At 37.4% G+C, this 16,341-nt stretch overlaps 1 protein-coding gene across 1 annotated transcript in view; it reads left to right on the forward strand.

Moving 5' to 3' along the window:
* Positions 1 to 16,341, forward strand: part of pgfb (placental growth factor b) — a 92,702-nt gene that overhangs the window by 30,239 nt on the left and 46,122 nt on the right. Inside the window, exon 5 of the mRNA XM_067454779.1 lies at positions 41 to 112. Within this exon, the coding sequence (XP_067310880.1) occupies positions 41 to 112 (72 nt within the window). The remainder of the gene's footprint in view (positions 1 to 40; positions 113 to 16,341) is intronic.

A 16,341-nucleotide genomic window follows, 5' to 3' on the forward strand; every position in this document is an offset into this window, starting at 1 on the left:
CAAAGTGCCAGTGAAGGCTGATAAATTCCTTTTTTTTCAGATAAATTTTGATGGAAGCCAAACTATTTTAATTTGGCTTTGGAGGTCTTCTACAACAAGTTTTGCATCCAAGGTAAAAAAAAAAACAACAACGTTCCTTTTCTCATAAAATGCATTTAATATCACCTAATTTCTCAAAGATTCTCAAATAAACCCTTTCTTTCCATTAGCCTTCTTTGCTCTGATTGGTCAGCTGTCCCAGTCTGTTGTGAAATGTCTACCGCATGTCTAACCGAGCCCAAACGTTACAGTTTTTAAACCAAAATCTTGATTCATGCTTAATTATTACTCCAAATAATAAGCAGATAATCTGCATTAATCAATGCACTTTTATGTAATAATGGGCCCACAGCTGATTAGCAGAACTATTTCAGAAAAAGAGTAATACCGTGAGTTAGCCGAAGACCTACAGCTGCACTGGGTTTACACAACATAACACACACAACGCATTTTGAACACTCGGTATTAAATGTAAAATAAATTATTAATCATACTTCCAGGTTGTGATTCTAAGAAGCAAGTAGGTCCAAATAAACTGGGTATGGACTCATCTTTCATGAACAAGCGTTTTGCGAATCCCTTGTTGAACTTGCCGATATTTACAAAGCAGTTGTTAGTAAAATTATGTGAACACAACAAAAGGGTGGAATTATACACCTGTGGTATCTTTGTAAAAATGAATGTAACAATTTATTCTACACATCCTCATCCTTTTGAGATGAAAACAACACAAATTTACTGTCAGAGAGCAGAACACAGCATCTTCTCGACACGAACCAGCTACAGTGTTTGAGGGTGGGTCAAATAGGCGTTGTTTGCCGACAGCCAGTGCAGACCATAGGCAGGCATTATGCAAATGTGTTACCACATTACTCAATTTGATCGGTTTAGAGTCGTTTCGTTCTTTTGGGACTTTATTTATCGTGCACTTTTGACTTTTAACACGGACAGCTATATTGCAAACTGCACGAAAGGGAATAATAGAAACAGCATTATAGGGGCCCTTCAAGGTACGCACCTATGTAAAACTGGCTATCATTGCCATGAGGATGTTGTGGGTGGTACCCAGGGTGATGCTAGGTGGTTGCTAGGGTGTTTCTAGGTGGTTGGTATGAAGTTATAGGTACTAGGCCATATTTAAAAGATCCCACTAAACTTTACATTATTTTTTGATATTCTGTCTCCTAGATACAGCTAGGGTCCCTTTATCAGTCTAGGTGAGTCTCATTTTGCATACTTCATCAGTATTCTATGGCTTTATGTTAGTACAAGTAATATGATAACCCTGGAAAATGCTGATGTAGTGCACTCGGAGTACCTGGCTAGCTGCAACATATAGGTGTATTTGAAACATTACCTCTTTAAAATGGTAAATTCATCTGTTTAGTAAAGAACTCTCTTTGATACTCAACAGCATATAATTTTCATGTGAAATCACACTCTTGTAGGAAGCCCTACTGGGCAACATAAGGTTTCGTCTGCTGCCCCCTGTTATGTATTTATTTATTTTACCAAGTTTGTGCTAAGTAGTAGCTACTAAAACAGTGATATAAAAGACCAACTTCAGTATATACACCTTACTGATGATGCATACTATACACAGGCAAGCAGAGCCATACCGAATATGAAGACAATATAGAGTTACATTTTAAGGTGCCCTAGAATGAGTTGAAACAATATGTTAAATTGTTCTCTGATATCTGCATAGAGGGTATGTGGCTTATTTAAGGGCAATAATTGTCCAGATACAGTTTTATAGGTCCATTTACAACCCTATAAATTGTCCCTAGGATATAATGCTCTGTTTTTGCCTTATTTGGAAGAGCCATAAATATTAAAGTTGAGCTCTGCTCTGATTGGGTTATTTCAGCTGCTCACAGCAGTTCAGCTGTTCAGCGAAGTGGCTCGTGAGTCCTGACAGAACACAGAATGACTGACACTTTAAGCAGATGATCTCAAATGGAGATTGCTGAAATGCAGCTTACTTGTTTATTGGTGTTTTCAGATCATCCGCTCGCGCGAGAGAGCTCGAGTGCATATGGTTACCAGATTGTACATGTTTAGGTAAAACACCGGATAGTGTACGTGTTCTTTTCACAGAAAAGCTCTGTTTGGGGGATTACAAAATTTAAATTACTGAAATATGCCAACCGCAAACACGAACACTCTTCCTTCCCTCAGACAAAACCAAAACCAGTGGTTTTAGACTCGTATTTTTTTCGTCAACAATATTAAATGTTTATATAACGTTTGTCACAATGTAGGCTACACAGTGACTGTGATGTACTCTGAAATGCAAGCATGCAAAAACATCATACTTCAGTTCTCAAAAAAAAAAAAAAAAAAAAAAAAATATATATATATATATATATATATATATTTTTTTTTTTAATGAATAGCCTTGTCAAATGACTATCGTTTTAACTTATATGGTGGAAAAGGTGACGTTTGCTAGAAGAATTGAGTGAACGATCTGTAAGCAACGTATCTACGGTTGTATTTTGTAATACAAAATAATATTACCCTTTGTCATTAGACACACTATTTCATTTTGTATGGAGTTTCCTATTGTTACTGTACTAGCATCTTTCGGTGTCTAGACAATGCTGTCTCTCTAAGAAACTTTCAATTTAATCAGAAATTGTTTAAACAGTCAATCAGTGGATAAAATCGCTACTTACTGCCTGCAGGAATACAGTTCTAATTGCCCCTTTCTTCAGTTTAAGATGCTGAGCGAAGCTTGCTTGAAATGGGTCGAACAAACGAACGAATTATAATAAACATCAGCCATGACTGTTGATATTTTTTATCTGTGTGAAGGGTATGAAAAGTCCTCACGTCCCCTGCACAGCCTGGAACATGACATGTGTGTCCGTGAGAGCTGCCGTTTTTGATATCCTCGAGTGTCGCTTGTTTACCTGCAGTCCCGATGATTCACTCCGTCAGTTACGCCTGACAGTGAACGTGTTTGGACATATGCAAATGTTGGGGGCATGCATATAAATGATCCCAATGATTGCGTCACGGTTGGCGTTATGTTGAGAAGCACTTCTTTTTCTGTGGTGTTTTTCATGCACGAGATTTACATAAAAAATTGGAGGCAATGGTGTTTGAGACTCACAGTATGTGATGCCCATGTACAGAACTCTTATTATTTCACTATGACAAAGTTAATTCAATTTTTCATTCTAGGGCACCTTTAAAGCGATTTCCCTTTGAAAACCATTATAAAGAAAATGCATCATATTCAGTGCTCATCTGCTTGCCTGTAGTATGCATCATCAATAAGGTGCATACTGAATTTGGTATTTTAATATCACTGTCTTAGTACATTACAGTTTGTTCATATATCTTTGTTTTTCTTCTTTTTAGAGGTGGTCTAAAAATGTGATGGAAATAAAAAACATTGAAAATTGGCAGACCTGTGCTGCAGTCCTATGGATGTTTTACACTCCAGGTCTCCTCCACAGGTGTTTGAAAACTATGAATATGATTTTTTTTTCACCCTTTAACACCCCTGGATGAAAACTGTATCACCTTGCAATGTCATTCACTGAGGAGTTAAATGCCCAAGTTATACTGTGGTCAGGGGTCTTGAGAAGTATAATCAATAACAATTTTGAGCTAGCTTTGCTACACAGTACAATAATCTATAAGATCCCAATACAAATGCTGCCTTTGTTTGTTGTATGCTAAAGATTGTTAGCAGCTTACAGATGCCCATACACACCCTTTTATGTTTCGTGTTTGACGCAAATGGTTATCATTCTCAGATTCGTATCGCATGTTCATTATTTCTCTTTCCCACTTTATGTTCACACACACATTTAAGTGCCAAATTGTGCATGTCTTTTTGCTTCAAAACATACGTAACTCTGCCCTCTTATCTAAAATTGTGAGATGATTAGCTGTTTGCAATATTTTATTGCTGGCTTAACCTCTGATGGTAAAGATATGTGGTGATGTTTGCTGCACAATGCTTTATTGTTTTGCTACCAAAAAGATTATTATCTTTTCTTTTGATCAGAAGTTGTAACTTTTTCTACAGCATGAGATTATGAAATTTCTCGGAAAACATTTGTGATAAAAATAAACTCTCCAGAGCTGGGAATGGCTGAAAATTGTAGGAGTCTTCAAAGTAGCAGTAACATAATTTATGGTTTTGTTTGAATTAATCTACAGGCAGCCACTGAAGTTCACTTTGTTTCAAAGATCTTCCCTCATCCTTGGATGTGCCCTGATCCAGTCTTTCCAGATCGGTCGCCTCTGATGGGCCATTCACTGTATTTAGCCTCTCCTTCCCGTATCTGACAATCTTGCTATTAGGAGAGGAACTGTGCCATTTAAAGGGTACCAGTAATTCTGGTTCAGAAGTGTAGCACTGAGTGTTTGCTTTGGCCAGCTTTTTCAGTGCCTTTACCTGAGCCAGTCAGAAAACAGTAAATGAGGGTTTAAGGTTAATGTGAGGATGACAGAACACTACAACTTTACTTTTTATCTTTGCCAGTGCATCCTGCTTCATTAAAAAGCAGTTTAGCGAAACCCATTATTAGTAATTAAAGATCTGGTGTTGTTCTACTTAAGATAACCACATTGAATATTGCTTATAGGAAAACTATGTGGAGTACTTGACCTTCCAGTGACCTTTCCTGATACTACAATTTCCAGTGAGCAATTGTTATCTAAAAAGTAGGTGAACCTGTCCTGACTGGACTTTTACCATGGAACAAATCAATGCTCTCTTGCTCCTTCTGACGCAGATGTGAGCCAGATGTTTTGCCAAGAAGTTTCCCAATGCATCCAAGTGCTCTGGGTTTAGAATCCCAGTCCCCCAGTTCATTGTAAGGGACTGATGTGGTTTCAAGGTCCAACTGAAATATCCTCTGGTTTGCCCTGTATCATCCAGTCTTTGCCACTGTGTGACCTCATGGGATTCAAACTGAAAAGAAAACCAAACCTCTACAGTTTGTTTGTTCAAGTCATCCTAATGCACTTCTCTATTATTAACTTCAAGCTTTATAAATCTGATTTCATTTTCCCAAACAGAAAGGCATGCAAACCAAAATTATTTGAGTACCTAAGTGTAACATTAGGGTCCACTGGAGGCAAGTTGTAGTGATAAAGTGTAGTTTTATTACAGCGTAAGCAAATACAAAATTAAACTAAACTTGACTTGAAGACAGACTTGACTACACTCACTAACAGCGGGTTACACCAAACAATACTTGACAAAGACTCTTCTTCTTATTCAAATTTTATTGACAGCTTGCAATCTTTCTGCATTTACAAAGTAGGGGTTGCACCGACTAGTCGACTAATTGACTAGTCGACCTTAATGCTCTGTCATGACGCTTTAAGCTTGACGTCGACTAGTCGCTGGCCTATAGAGGGCGCAACAGGATAAACAATTTCCTGACACGCAGGCTCTGTTTTGAACAGTTAATAATGACAAATAATTGCATACTTCAAGAGCTCTCCACAAGACATGTTTGATTATACCATCTGGATGCTCAAAATTGATCAGGAGAATGCAGGCTTATTGTACCCGTAAGTTAATCATCACGCTAAACTAATGCGTGCTGCATTGGAACACACACACATATCCGATCGCACATCACGCGGAGATTCCGCGTGCCTCACAAAACCGTGCATTCAGTAGCGCAGAAATCTATCAACACTGTTCTGTGATCTATTAGTAAAATAGCTTAGAAACTGAAAAGTTCTAGCATATATTTCTTGATAACTAAACTCACAGCTTCACTATTAGTAGAGAGACGCGGCCAGGTAGAATTAATTTACACGCAATCACTCACTAATGCATTCATATACATGTAATCTTTATTGTGCTACTTATCTGTATCTTATTCAGAAAGAGCAGAAATCTGTGAGAAATATAACGACCATAAGACAAAAGAACTGATACAAAAGCTGTTATGTAGGATTAATAACCTTATGAGCAGCTCTGTGTCATATGCCATAGCTGTCCTGTGCACAAGAAGACCAGAGTTCCTGTCTCAGATCGAGGCTCGGGCTTTTTTGTTAATTAATGACGTCATCAGCGACTAGTCGACTCAACTTTCATCACATAAATGTCGACTTTAAAAAAATGGAAGTCGTTCAACCCCTATTACAAAGACACATGGCAAACATGAGGGCTTAAACACACAAGGACTACTGACTAGACAAGGGACACCGGTGAACAATGAATAAACAATGAACCAATGACAACATGACACAAGAACACATGAGGGCATTGGAAACACATGACAATGGATCACATGACAAAACCAGGAAACATGAACAAAAACATGACTGAAATAAACATGAACAAAACCCCAAACACACCGTGACACTAAGCCACATTTAAGAAAGTATGACCTTCATTGTATGAATACCAAAATATAAAACAAAATAATGCTGGGCATGCTACTTCCCCATTATTCTTATTAGAGGTGAACCACAATTGGTTTTCAGTTGTGCATTTCTAAATCACAGTTTAACATTCTTCCCTCGATCATAAATATGTGATTCTGTTATCAAGAGATTTTTTTTTCAGTAAAAAGTGCTACATAAGAAGCTCAAAACAGCCACATAATGCTTTCTTTGTTAAGCCTGATATCTCATCCCTTTATACACAAACATACACAAACTGAAACTTCCCTCCATCTTTGTTATAGTACTCCATAGGGAGTTCATGTTCCCTCTACCAACCCCTTGTTTACAGACATCTTGTCCAGCAGCCCTGTGACCACTCGGAAAGAGCAAACCCACAGAAAAAAAAAAGATATTATGCTAAGGCCATTGCCAAGAGTATTAGCCCAAAGAAGACCGCAACAAAAGGAACCACAGATCTACTGTCCATAAGAGTTCATACTGAATTGGAGGTAGTGGATGAATGTACTAGCTGTAGTGGTGATACTCTGAGCACTGAAGAGCCCATTAGATGGGATAATCTACACGCTACAGTACTTACCAGATACCCAAACATACATTTTCAAACCCCCCTTTTAAGAATGTCACAGTTCACCTCCAACAACAACAATAGTTACAGAAAAATTACTGACTAGTTTTAAACACAGAGATCTTTTTTTTTAACCTAAAGCCTGCTAGAGTATAGTCAACTGGGAATTGTCAAAAACAGACCATTTCACTGAATTGCCTTGTTTTTTGTTGCTCCATGAGAAAGTACAGGAGCGGTTGGATGCAGTCCATGAAGTTTGCAGTTCCACCTTTCCATCAGCACTGTGCGTCTCCCACGGAAAGGCGGGCATTCTGGTCATGTGACATGGTTTCTGGGGACTTCGGATCTTCCCATGATGCTTGTGTTCCTTCGGGATGCCCCAGGGAATGGGGAGGCTGAGGGACCGGTTTCAGGAGAGGGCCTGAGAGACTGAGATAGACCGAGATAGCGAGAGAGGCACTGAGATGCAGGGAAAGGGGAACTTGTAGGGAAATGTGTAGGGGTGAACGAAGGAAAAAGGGTAAAGGACAGTCAGAGACGGAAAGAGAGAGGGGCGTGCTTTGACGTCATCACAAGTTCACAATTGACAAAGTGAGGGAAGTTAATAGGGAGTGAGATAAAGAGAAGTATATGGGGGGAGGGAGAGATGAAGACATCTGCTTCTCATCTGGTATGGGAAAATCCCCCAAATCCGTGAGGATTAGGCTGGGATCCCTCGAATGAGGTTGCCCAGTCAGTTCAAGATTCTCAGATTGTTAATCAGGCCTGAAAGAGGATTCTAGTGTCTCTGCATTTAGATTATATGCCAGAATAATAATAAACCAGATTTTCACATTATCTAAACCAATTATGAGAATTAACTTACCATTGCAAGAGTCGCTTTCACAATTCTATATGGGTTGTTGCCATTGCTCCGGTTACTAATGTGTTAAAGTTGGTTTTTAAGATTTTCTGGCCTGTTGTTTAAGTCAAGCCCAGTTCACCAGAGCTCACCGTTAGGTGTCATATTCTGGATTTTGATATGGTCGCTCATTAGTGCATGATATCTTTTTACACATTCACATTTCACTATAGGCTAAATGCTAAAGTCTGATCACTTCTAAAAGTAATAGTACTCCTCTTCTCAACAAGTTGAGTGATGGGGACACTATACTGTCAAAGAGCACTGTCCTTCGGATGAGACGTTAAACCGAGGTCCTGACTCTCTGTGGTCATTAAAGCTCCCATTCTTTGCGATTCCATCTTTCAAACTTTAGTTAGTGTGTAATGTTGCTCTAAGAGCATAAATAATATCTGTAAAATTATAAAGTTCAAAGTTCAATGCCAAGCGAGATATTTTATTTAACAGAAGTTCCCTTTCAAAGCCTACAGCGAACGGCCGGTTTGGACTACACCGCTGCACTTCCTGCTTTAATGACGCAACTAAAACCGCATGTTGAAGAACCCTCCGCCCACAAGAACACGCAAATTCGGGGGCGTTGTCCTTTTGCTCTCGCAGGTCGAGATTAGGAAGCGTTGTTTTTGTAGAGTGTGTTTGTCGCCATGCCATTGAAACGCTGTTATTTTCATCCCGGAGTCAAATCACCTTTGTTTGGCCTTCCCACGGACGCTGTACAGAGATCAATGGCTACAGTTTATGGTTAACTCAGTTCCGGAAAATTATAATCATAATTTAAAACTATGTTCAGCACATTTTGCTGAGGACTACTTCCTCTATCTCAATCAGTTTAATGCCAGATTCGCAGAAAGATTATTCTTAAAAGATGATGCAGTTCCATCTTTGTTGTTTATGGACCACAACCGGTAAGTGTATTTTATTATTTAAGTCAGTCCGTTTAACAGTTTATGTAACTCATGAGACAAAGTGCAACGCTGTTTAGCTTTGTTAACTAACGTTAGATGGTAATTGAAACTAATCCGAAAAACTTAGTATATAAAATTGTAGTAATTCATTCAGACACCATCGATTGTTGGTGTTTGTAATGATCAGTTTAAACTACTGAATAGACAGCTTACCATTCTGAAACATCCAGCAAAAGTCTTTCCTGAGCAGGTTGTAATCGATCCTCTTCAATATTCTCCGGGTCTGATTCCGGCTCAAATTGATAAGAGGCGGGACCTTTCCGGGCAACGTGCTAAGCTGCTGTCCAATCACAGCACGGGAAGCGCTGGCCTAATCAGAGCTCGTTAGGTATTTTTGAAGGAGGGGCTTCATAGAACAAGGAAATCATCAGGCCGTTTTTAGGACAGAGGAAACACCGGTATACAGATAAGTAAATTGTGTCAAAAATACTGTTTTTTTTTTACACGCGAAACATGAACTCATGTTATATTGCACACTCTAAACATAATCAAAGCTTCGAAAACACGCGAAGAATGGGACCTTTAAAAATCCCAGGATGTTGTTTGGAAAAAGAGTAGGGGTGTAACCTCGGAATCCGGGCCAAATTTGCGCATTGGCCCATGTCCATGGCCTCCTAATCATCACCATATACTGAATGGTTTCATCAACGTTCTGGCACAATATGGCTGCCGTCGCATCATCCAGGTGGATGCACATTGGTGGTGGTTGAGGAGATTCCCCCCTTTAATGTAAAGAGCTTTGAGTGCCTTGATCCACTGAGTTTAGTTTTTACCCTAATCAAACACACCTGACTGTAATGATCAAATTACCCGCGTTCCAATTGACAGGGTCCTTGCAATTCGCTGCTCCTTCCTCGCTGAGCACAGGGACATCTGGTGAAGTTCACTTTACTTGACAAAACGCCTCCATTCAGAACTTCATCAAACACAACGACACTTCATGCATATTAGAGGAGTTCATAAATCACCATACATTTATGTAATATACATGAGTATACAATACATCAGTGTCTATTTATATAAATGTATTGTTCATTTATTTAATATAAACTTTCAAATTTGAAGGTGTTGAACTGAGGGATAAATGTCTGTTGTAATATGAAAATAAACACAATTTGGTATCATAAACATGATAACTGCATTGTAAATGTTGCATCTGGCACACCGACAACACCAGGGACTAATTAAATGTAAAAAAAAAAATGCTGTTTTTAGTAAAAGTTTTTTTGCAGTACTATGGAGCTGTTCCATTGCAATGAAAATTGAAATTTCACAATACAATAAAATTCTGTCATCATTTACTCACAAGTTGTTCCAAAAAATGTTGTTCTGCTGTAAACAAAAGAAGATATTAGAATTTGGGGAACTAAACAGATGATGGACCCCATTGAATACCATAATATTTTGTTTCCCCTACTATGGAAGTCAAAGGGGTCCATCAACTGTTTAGTTCCTCATATTCTTCCAAATATCTTTGTTAGTCTTCTTTTGTGGTTATCGACATTCATCAAAATATCTCTGTTTATTGTTCAGCAGAACAAAGAAATGCATACAGGTTTGGAACAACATGAGAGTAAGTTGATGATGGTAGAATTTTTATTTTTGGGTGACTATCCCTTTAAGATTGCAGAATAGATGGCTTTATTAGCAGGTTATGATGATTAACTATTCTTGGAACTGCTAGTCATGGCCCTCTAGGAACAGAATTGAAGATCCTACACTGTAAAAAAAATAAAAAATAATAATGTCTCCAATTGAAAATGTTCTAGTGACTGATCACATCTACATTTTTCAGTTGACCAAATTGAATTTTTGTGAATTGATGCAATTTAATTCATTGAAATTCAATTTGGCCAAGTGAAGAATTTAGATGTGATCAGTCACTAGAACATTTTCAACTGGAGACCTGGATTTTTTTTTTTTTTTACAGTGTACTATATTTATCGTTTAGTCATTTTTTGTCTTTTGGGACATTAAAAAATAAACAATTGTTACTATAATTTAAAATATTTAATTGGACCAACCTCACAGTTTCACTGTAAAACATTTCTCCAATTTAAAATGTTCTAGTGACTGATCAAATAAATTTTTTACTTGGCCAAATTGAATTTCGATGAATCATTTTGTATCAATTCACAGAAATTCAATTTGGCCAACTGAAAATTTTAGATGTGATCAGTCACTAGAACATTGTAAAATCTCTTCAATTGAAATAATTTTTTTACAGTGTTGGTAAAATTTTCCATTGGCTCAACATATTATTTCCAATTGAACCCATGTTTACAGACTGTTGCAACAATTGATAAAATTCAATTCACAGAAATTCAATTTGGCCAATTGAAAATTGTAGACATAATCTGTCACTTGAAAATGTTTAATTGGAGAAGCCTGAAGATTTGTACAGTGTAGGGATCCCCAGTGTAAGTCCCCAAGTCACAGCAAGCACCTCTAAAACATGTCTAGGCACCTGTTTGAGATTTTTCATAGCAGAGGTGTGTTGACTATTATTTATATATTCATGTGGTGTAGAGTTGGTTTAAAGGAGCATTCTAAATAGGGCCTACATTTTTACTAAAATAGGCCCCTATTCCTTGGAAGTTATTTATCAAGATGAATGCCAGCCCTTCATTCCCCTTCTCTGTTATGGCTGCTTGATAAAAGTGTTGTGTTGATTATCTCATAAACCCTCCAGAAGTGCAATCACAACCTTCCTAAAATCTCCACTTTGTTCTGCTTTGCTAAACATTTCCATCATCAATAAGTGCCAGTACATGTCTAGCATAACAGTATTTTCCCCCACTGGCCAAATGCTCAAATTAAATAAATAGATGTAATATAAAATTTAATAAAGGGTGACATTAGACTCTATTAGACTTTTAATCTTTAAAGAAGCATTGCCCCCCCCCCCCCCCCAAAAAAGTTATATATGTAGCCTTACAATATGTTTAAGTGTGTATTACAATATATATTTTTGTCTGTTAATTAAAAAGTTTTTCCATAGTATGCAAGCTATTTAAAGACTTAGGCTAGTGTATGAACAATTATGTTCTACATTCGGTTTTCTCTATAATCAGGAGGAGTCCCGGGGTGTGTGTGGTTGTTTAATGATTTATGCCCTGGGGCATGTCCTGTTCCTCTGATAAGATGGCTGTCGTCCTTTATAATGAGTCTCCAACAGAGATGACTTAGGAGTCTCACCAGAGTGAGTCTAATACAGCTGGCTCAAAGCTGGATTGTCCAAAGCCGTGTAGCTTTTAGTGCGTTACAGAATGAGAGATACAGATACAACGGGGACAGATAAAGAAAATACAAAGATACCAGTGCAGACAATGAAATCATGAACTTACTCATTTTATGTTATTTATTATATTTTATCATTTTATTTATTTATATGGGTGTAATGTAACACGTATTCATACCGAACCGTTACGGTACAGGTCTTCCGGTACAGTGAACATGTGTACTGAACGTAAGAATGCAATCTTTAAAAGTTAACAGACGGCTTGTTTTATGCAAGGAACACACTTTAATCCGAGGTCCCAAACAAACATAGTAAGTATTCAGTCCATTTCATCATGAATTTCAAACGATAAATGCCGTTTGACTCTTTAATGTGACGTGACAAATCAATGTAGGTTCAAGTTCACTGTATATGCACTATATTAGCTAACCTGTTACTGATGTCTTGATTAATTCAAGTATGTTAAAATTAACCTGTCATGAAAATGATTTCCACAACGAACTGGAGTAAAAACATAGTTTTATAATTCGATTTAGATTAGAAGTTAGTGCAAAAACTGCCTTATTGGAAGTTTACATGTTTCCATAACTGAATTTAAGCTAATAGTTTGGGCTCTGTTATTATTAACCTTTAATATTACAGTAAATGTGCAAAGAAGTGCTCCCATATAGTGTACAGCATTATCTTTAAGAAACATTGCTATAATTGAAACCAGTTAAGGATAGACAAAATTTGCTCAGTAAATCACTGTTAGTTAAATTTTTTATAAAAAGCAATTCTATTTTCTCTCCCCTGCTGTTGAACCGTGACTTGAAAACCGAGGCCGAACCGTCAGTTTTGTGTGCTGTTACACCCATATTTATTTGCATGCATTGACCAAAGCATATGTGTGCGTGTGTGTGTGTGTGTATATATATTTGTTTTTAAATATTTTAATAACTAATTTTTGTCTTCTACAAGGAAGAACATTTTAATTAATATTTCTGCTGTAGCATAGACACATTTTTGTCTACAATTTAATGATACAATTTCTAAGATACATTTTTATTTGTAATTTAATCAGACATTCCATACATTTTTCAGCATGAGGCAGGGAAAGTGATACAAGTTGTACATTTCAAAAAAAAAAAAAAAAAAAGACTGAAGTTGAATAATCAGTTTGTACAACCAAACATTTGTAAGCATTGGGTCTCTAAGAGACAGGTCAGGCCTCTCCATTCTCACAATCCTGCTCGCGCCATCCTGGAGCTTCTCTGTTTATTTGTTTACACAATATGAGGGAACCGGTCATGGAAAGTCAAACATCACACTGAGGGCAATGTGACTGAGAAGTCCAACTGACATACATCAAGACATGAACAGGCACAAATCTGTGCAGTAATGGGTATAGGGGAGAAAAGATTTAAAAAATGATAAAAGGTGTTCATGTTTTATAAACAAATATGTGTTGAACGTCCAACTCTGCCATTTTAAATCTGTAATTCTGGCTTGCTAATGGGCAACGAATCTACTCAAGTTGTGTTCTGGATTTGTTTCTTGATACTAATAAGATCAAGTAGCGTACTCATTTCTGCATCAGTTCCAAAACCAAGCTTGCCTCACATGTTCTGGAGTTGGTCTATGACTAGTTCCTGAAGGGTGTACGTCCATCTCGGGCCAGTCCTCTTCACCAGCCCCCTTGGACACATGGCACCAGACCAGTCCATTATGAGACAGGAGTAGAACAACAAACTGACAATATCAGAGGAAATCAAATCCAGTGTTTCAGCAAGTGCACAACAGCCCTGGAGCTCTCGTCTCCGTTAATAGCCAGATCAGCCACAGTGAGGAGTTGCGCCGCTGCCAAATTCTCATCGTCCGGTTGCGCTGTGTATTGTTTTAAGATATTAACTTTCCGAAGCACTAAACCCATCATCCTGTTCCTTCAGCGTTCCCTTTTCCCTTAGACCCACGACAGACCGCCACCTCCCCTGTTCATGTTCTACAACTGGAGGCAGTGGTAATAACTATTTAGGTAGTTGTCTTTCCCCACACAAAAAATAAACTCCAAGAAATAATTTTGCTTGGCAGCGGTTCATATAAACACAACTCCAGCGGATGGATTTCACCTTGCATTCGCCTCTGGCATGTCCTACTTTAAACTCTTGTAACGGGATATGCTGAGGATCTCAGCCTGACAACCCTCCCTTAACCTTACATTGTGTTGATAAAGATTAACCGAAGTGTTTGTGCAATAATTAGACCTACTTCCTGTGAGGGGAGATTCTGTGGATTGGATTTCAATGGGTTTTGTCACTTTATGCAGAAGAAAAATCATATCTTTAAGGCTTAAAGCATGAATTATAGTATTACAAAGTAAAAATATGACCAAGGAAAAAAGTTATATTATGGGTTAAACAAAAAATAATTGAATTAACACTTTATTTTAAGGTGATGAAGTTACTACAAGTATTTACTGTAGTAATAACAGTTAATTATGCATAATTACAAGCAAATGATGCTAAACCAAACCCTAAATATAACTCTATAGTAAGTACTTGTAGTTAATTAATATTACTCAGTACTTATTTGAGTAAGTACAGTGTAGCTTTGTTACCTTAAAAAAAGTGTAACCATTATTTTTAAACATCACTCAGTTTAATTGCATTCACTTTTACAGTAATGTGCTTATAATGGGAGTCTAAGGGCCAAAATCAAAAACAGGAACTTCACTTTTCTGGTTTTAAACCCTGTAATTTGTAAAACGTGTGTGTGTGTGTGTGTGTGTGTGTGTGTGTGTGTGTGTGTGTGTGTGTATATGTGTGTGTGGTCCTGGTATACTTTGTTATGGAGACAAAATGTCCCCACAAAGATGGTAATATCCAACATCCTTGACCTTGTTGGGACATGTTTTGGTCCCCATGAGGAAACCAGCTTATATATCATACTAAATTATGTTTTTTTTTTGTTGAAAATGTAAAACTGCAGAAATTTTTCTATGATGTGTCTGCTTAGAATAGGGGATAGAATATACAGTTTGTACATAAAATCATTATGTCTATGGAAATTCACCAAAAGTGTGTGTGTGTGTGTGTGTGTGTGTGTGTGTGTGTGTGTGTGTGTGTGTGTGTGTGTGAGTGAGCCTGTTTATATGGTTTATGAGGACACAAATTTGTATAACTACATGGGTATTACACTGGTATTACACTATAAATGTGGTTTATGAGGACATATCAAATGTCCTCATAATTCAAATGGCCTTAAAACATACTAAATGATGTTTTTTTTGAGAAAGTAAAAATGCAGCATGTTTCCTGTGATGGGTAGGTTTAGGGGCAGGGGCAGTGTAGGGGGATAGAAAATACGGTTTGTACCGTATAAAAACCATTACGCCTATGGAGAGTCCCTGTAAACCACATAGACCAACGTGTGTGTGTGTGTGTGTGTGTGTGTGTGTGTGTGTGTGTGTGTGTGTGTGTGTTTATAAAGCATAGAAACCTTTTAAAACTCTTACATTTCACCCCAGGGAAGAATAAACTTATTAGTAGAGAGAAGACATATTGTTGTACTGTAATAATAAACAGTGCCGCACCAGAAGAGCAGAAGTCTTAAAGACCACAATGTTTTTGTATGACTCTTGCATTTGCTAATGTCATTCAAAACAAATACAATTAAGCTGCTGTCCTGCGGCATCAGTGTGTGTGGGAATACTACTCCTTGACGAAATAAAGTTTCTAAATTAATTTAAGAAAAGTTTTCACATTTTCTATATGAATGATCTCTCATTGAGGGATGTTTTCATCATTACTCAACCATGTTGTTCTAAACTTGTATGTTTCTTTCTTTTTTGGAATACAAAAGGAAAAATTTAGAAACATGTCCCTTTTTTTCATACACTGAAAATCACTAATGATCAGTGCTGATCGAAGTTTGAGCTCTGATCTTTGACATTGCTGTTTTCACAAATTTGTGTTTTTGTAGTTCACATGAAGATGATAACGATATATTTTTAAGAACTTGCACTTTGAAACCTGTTTTAAAAAGTTAGCATTTTCAGGCCCCCAAAAGGCTGCTGTGGCTAAAATGTATAAAAAGTTTAACATTTTTAGTTAAAATAGTGTTGTGGTTAACAAGGGGCAGGTGGGCAAAATACGTTGCTATTGTAACAAGCAGGCACACACTGGGAACTAGACATTCATTCGGAGATGCATATACTACTCTTACTGTTTTTATCATATATTTATATGGCAAAAATAGT

This window comes from Pseudorasbora parva, chromosome 10 (assembly GCF_024679245.1).
Source record: "Pseudorasbora parva isolate DD20220531a chromosome 10, ASM2467924v1, whole genome shotgun sequence".
NCBI classification, from domain to species: Eukaryota; Metazoa; Chordata; class Actinopteri; order Cypriniformes; family Gobionidae; genus Pseudorasbora; species Pseudorasbora parva.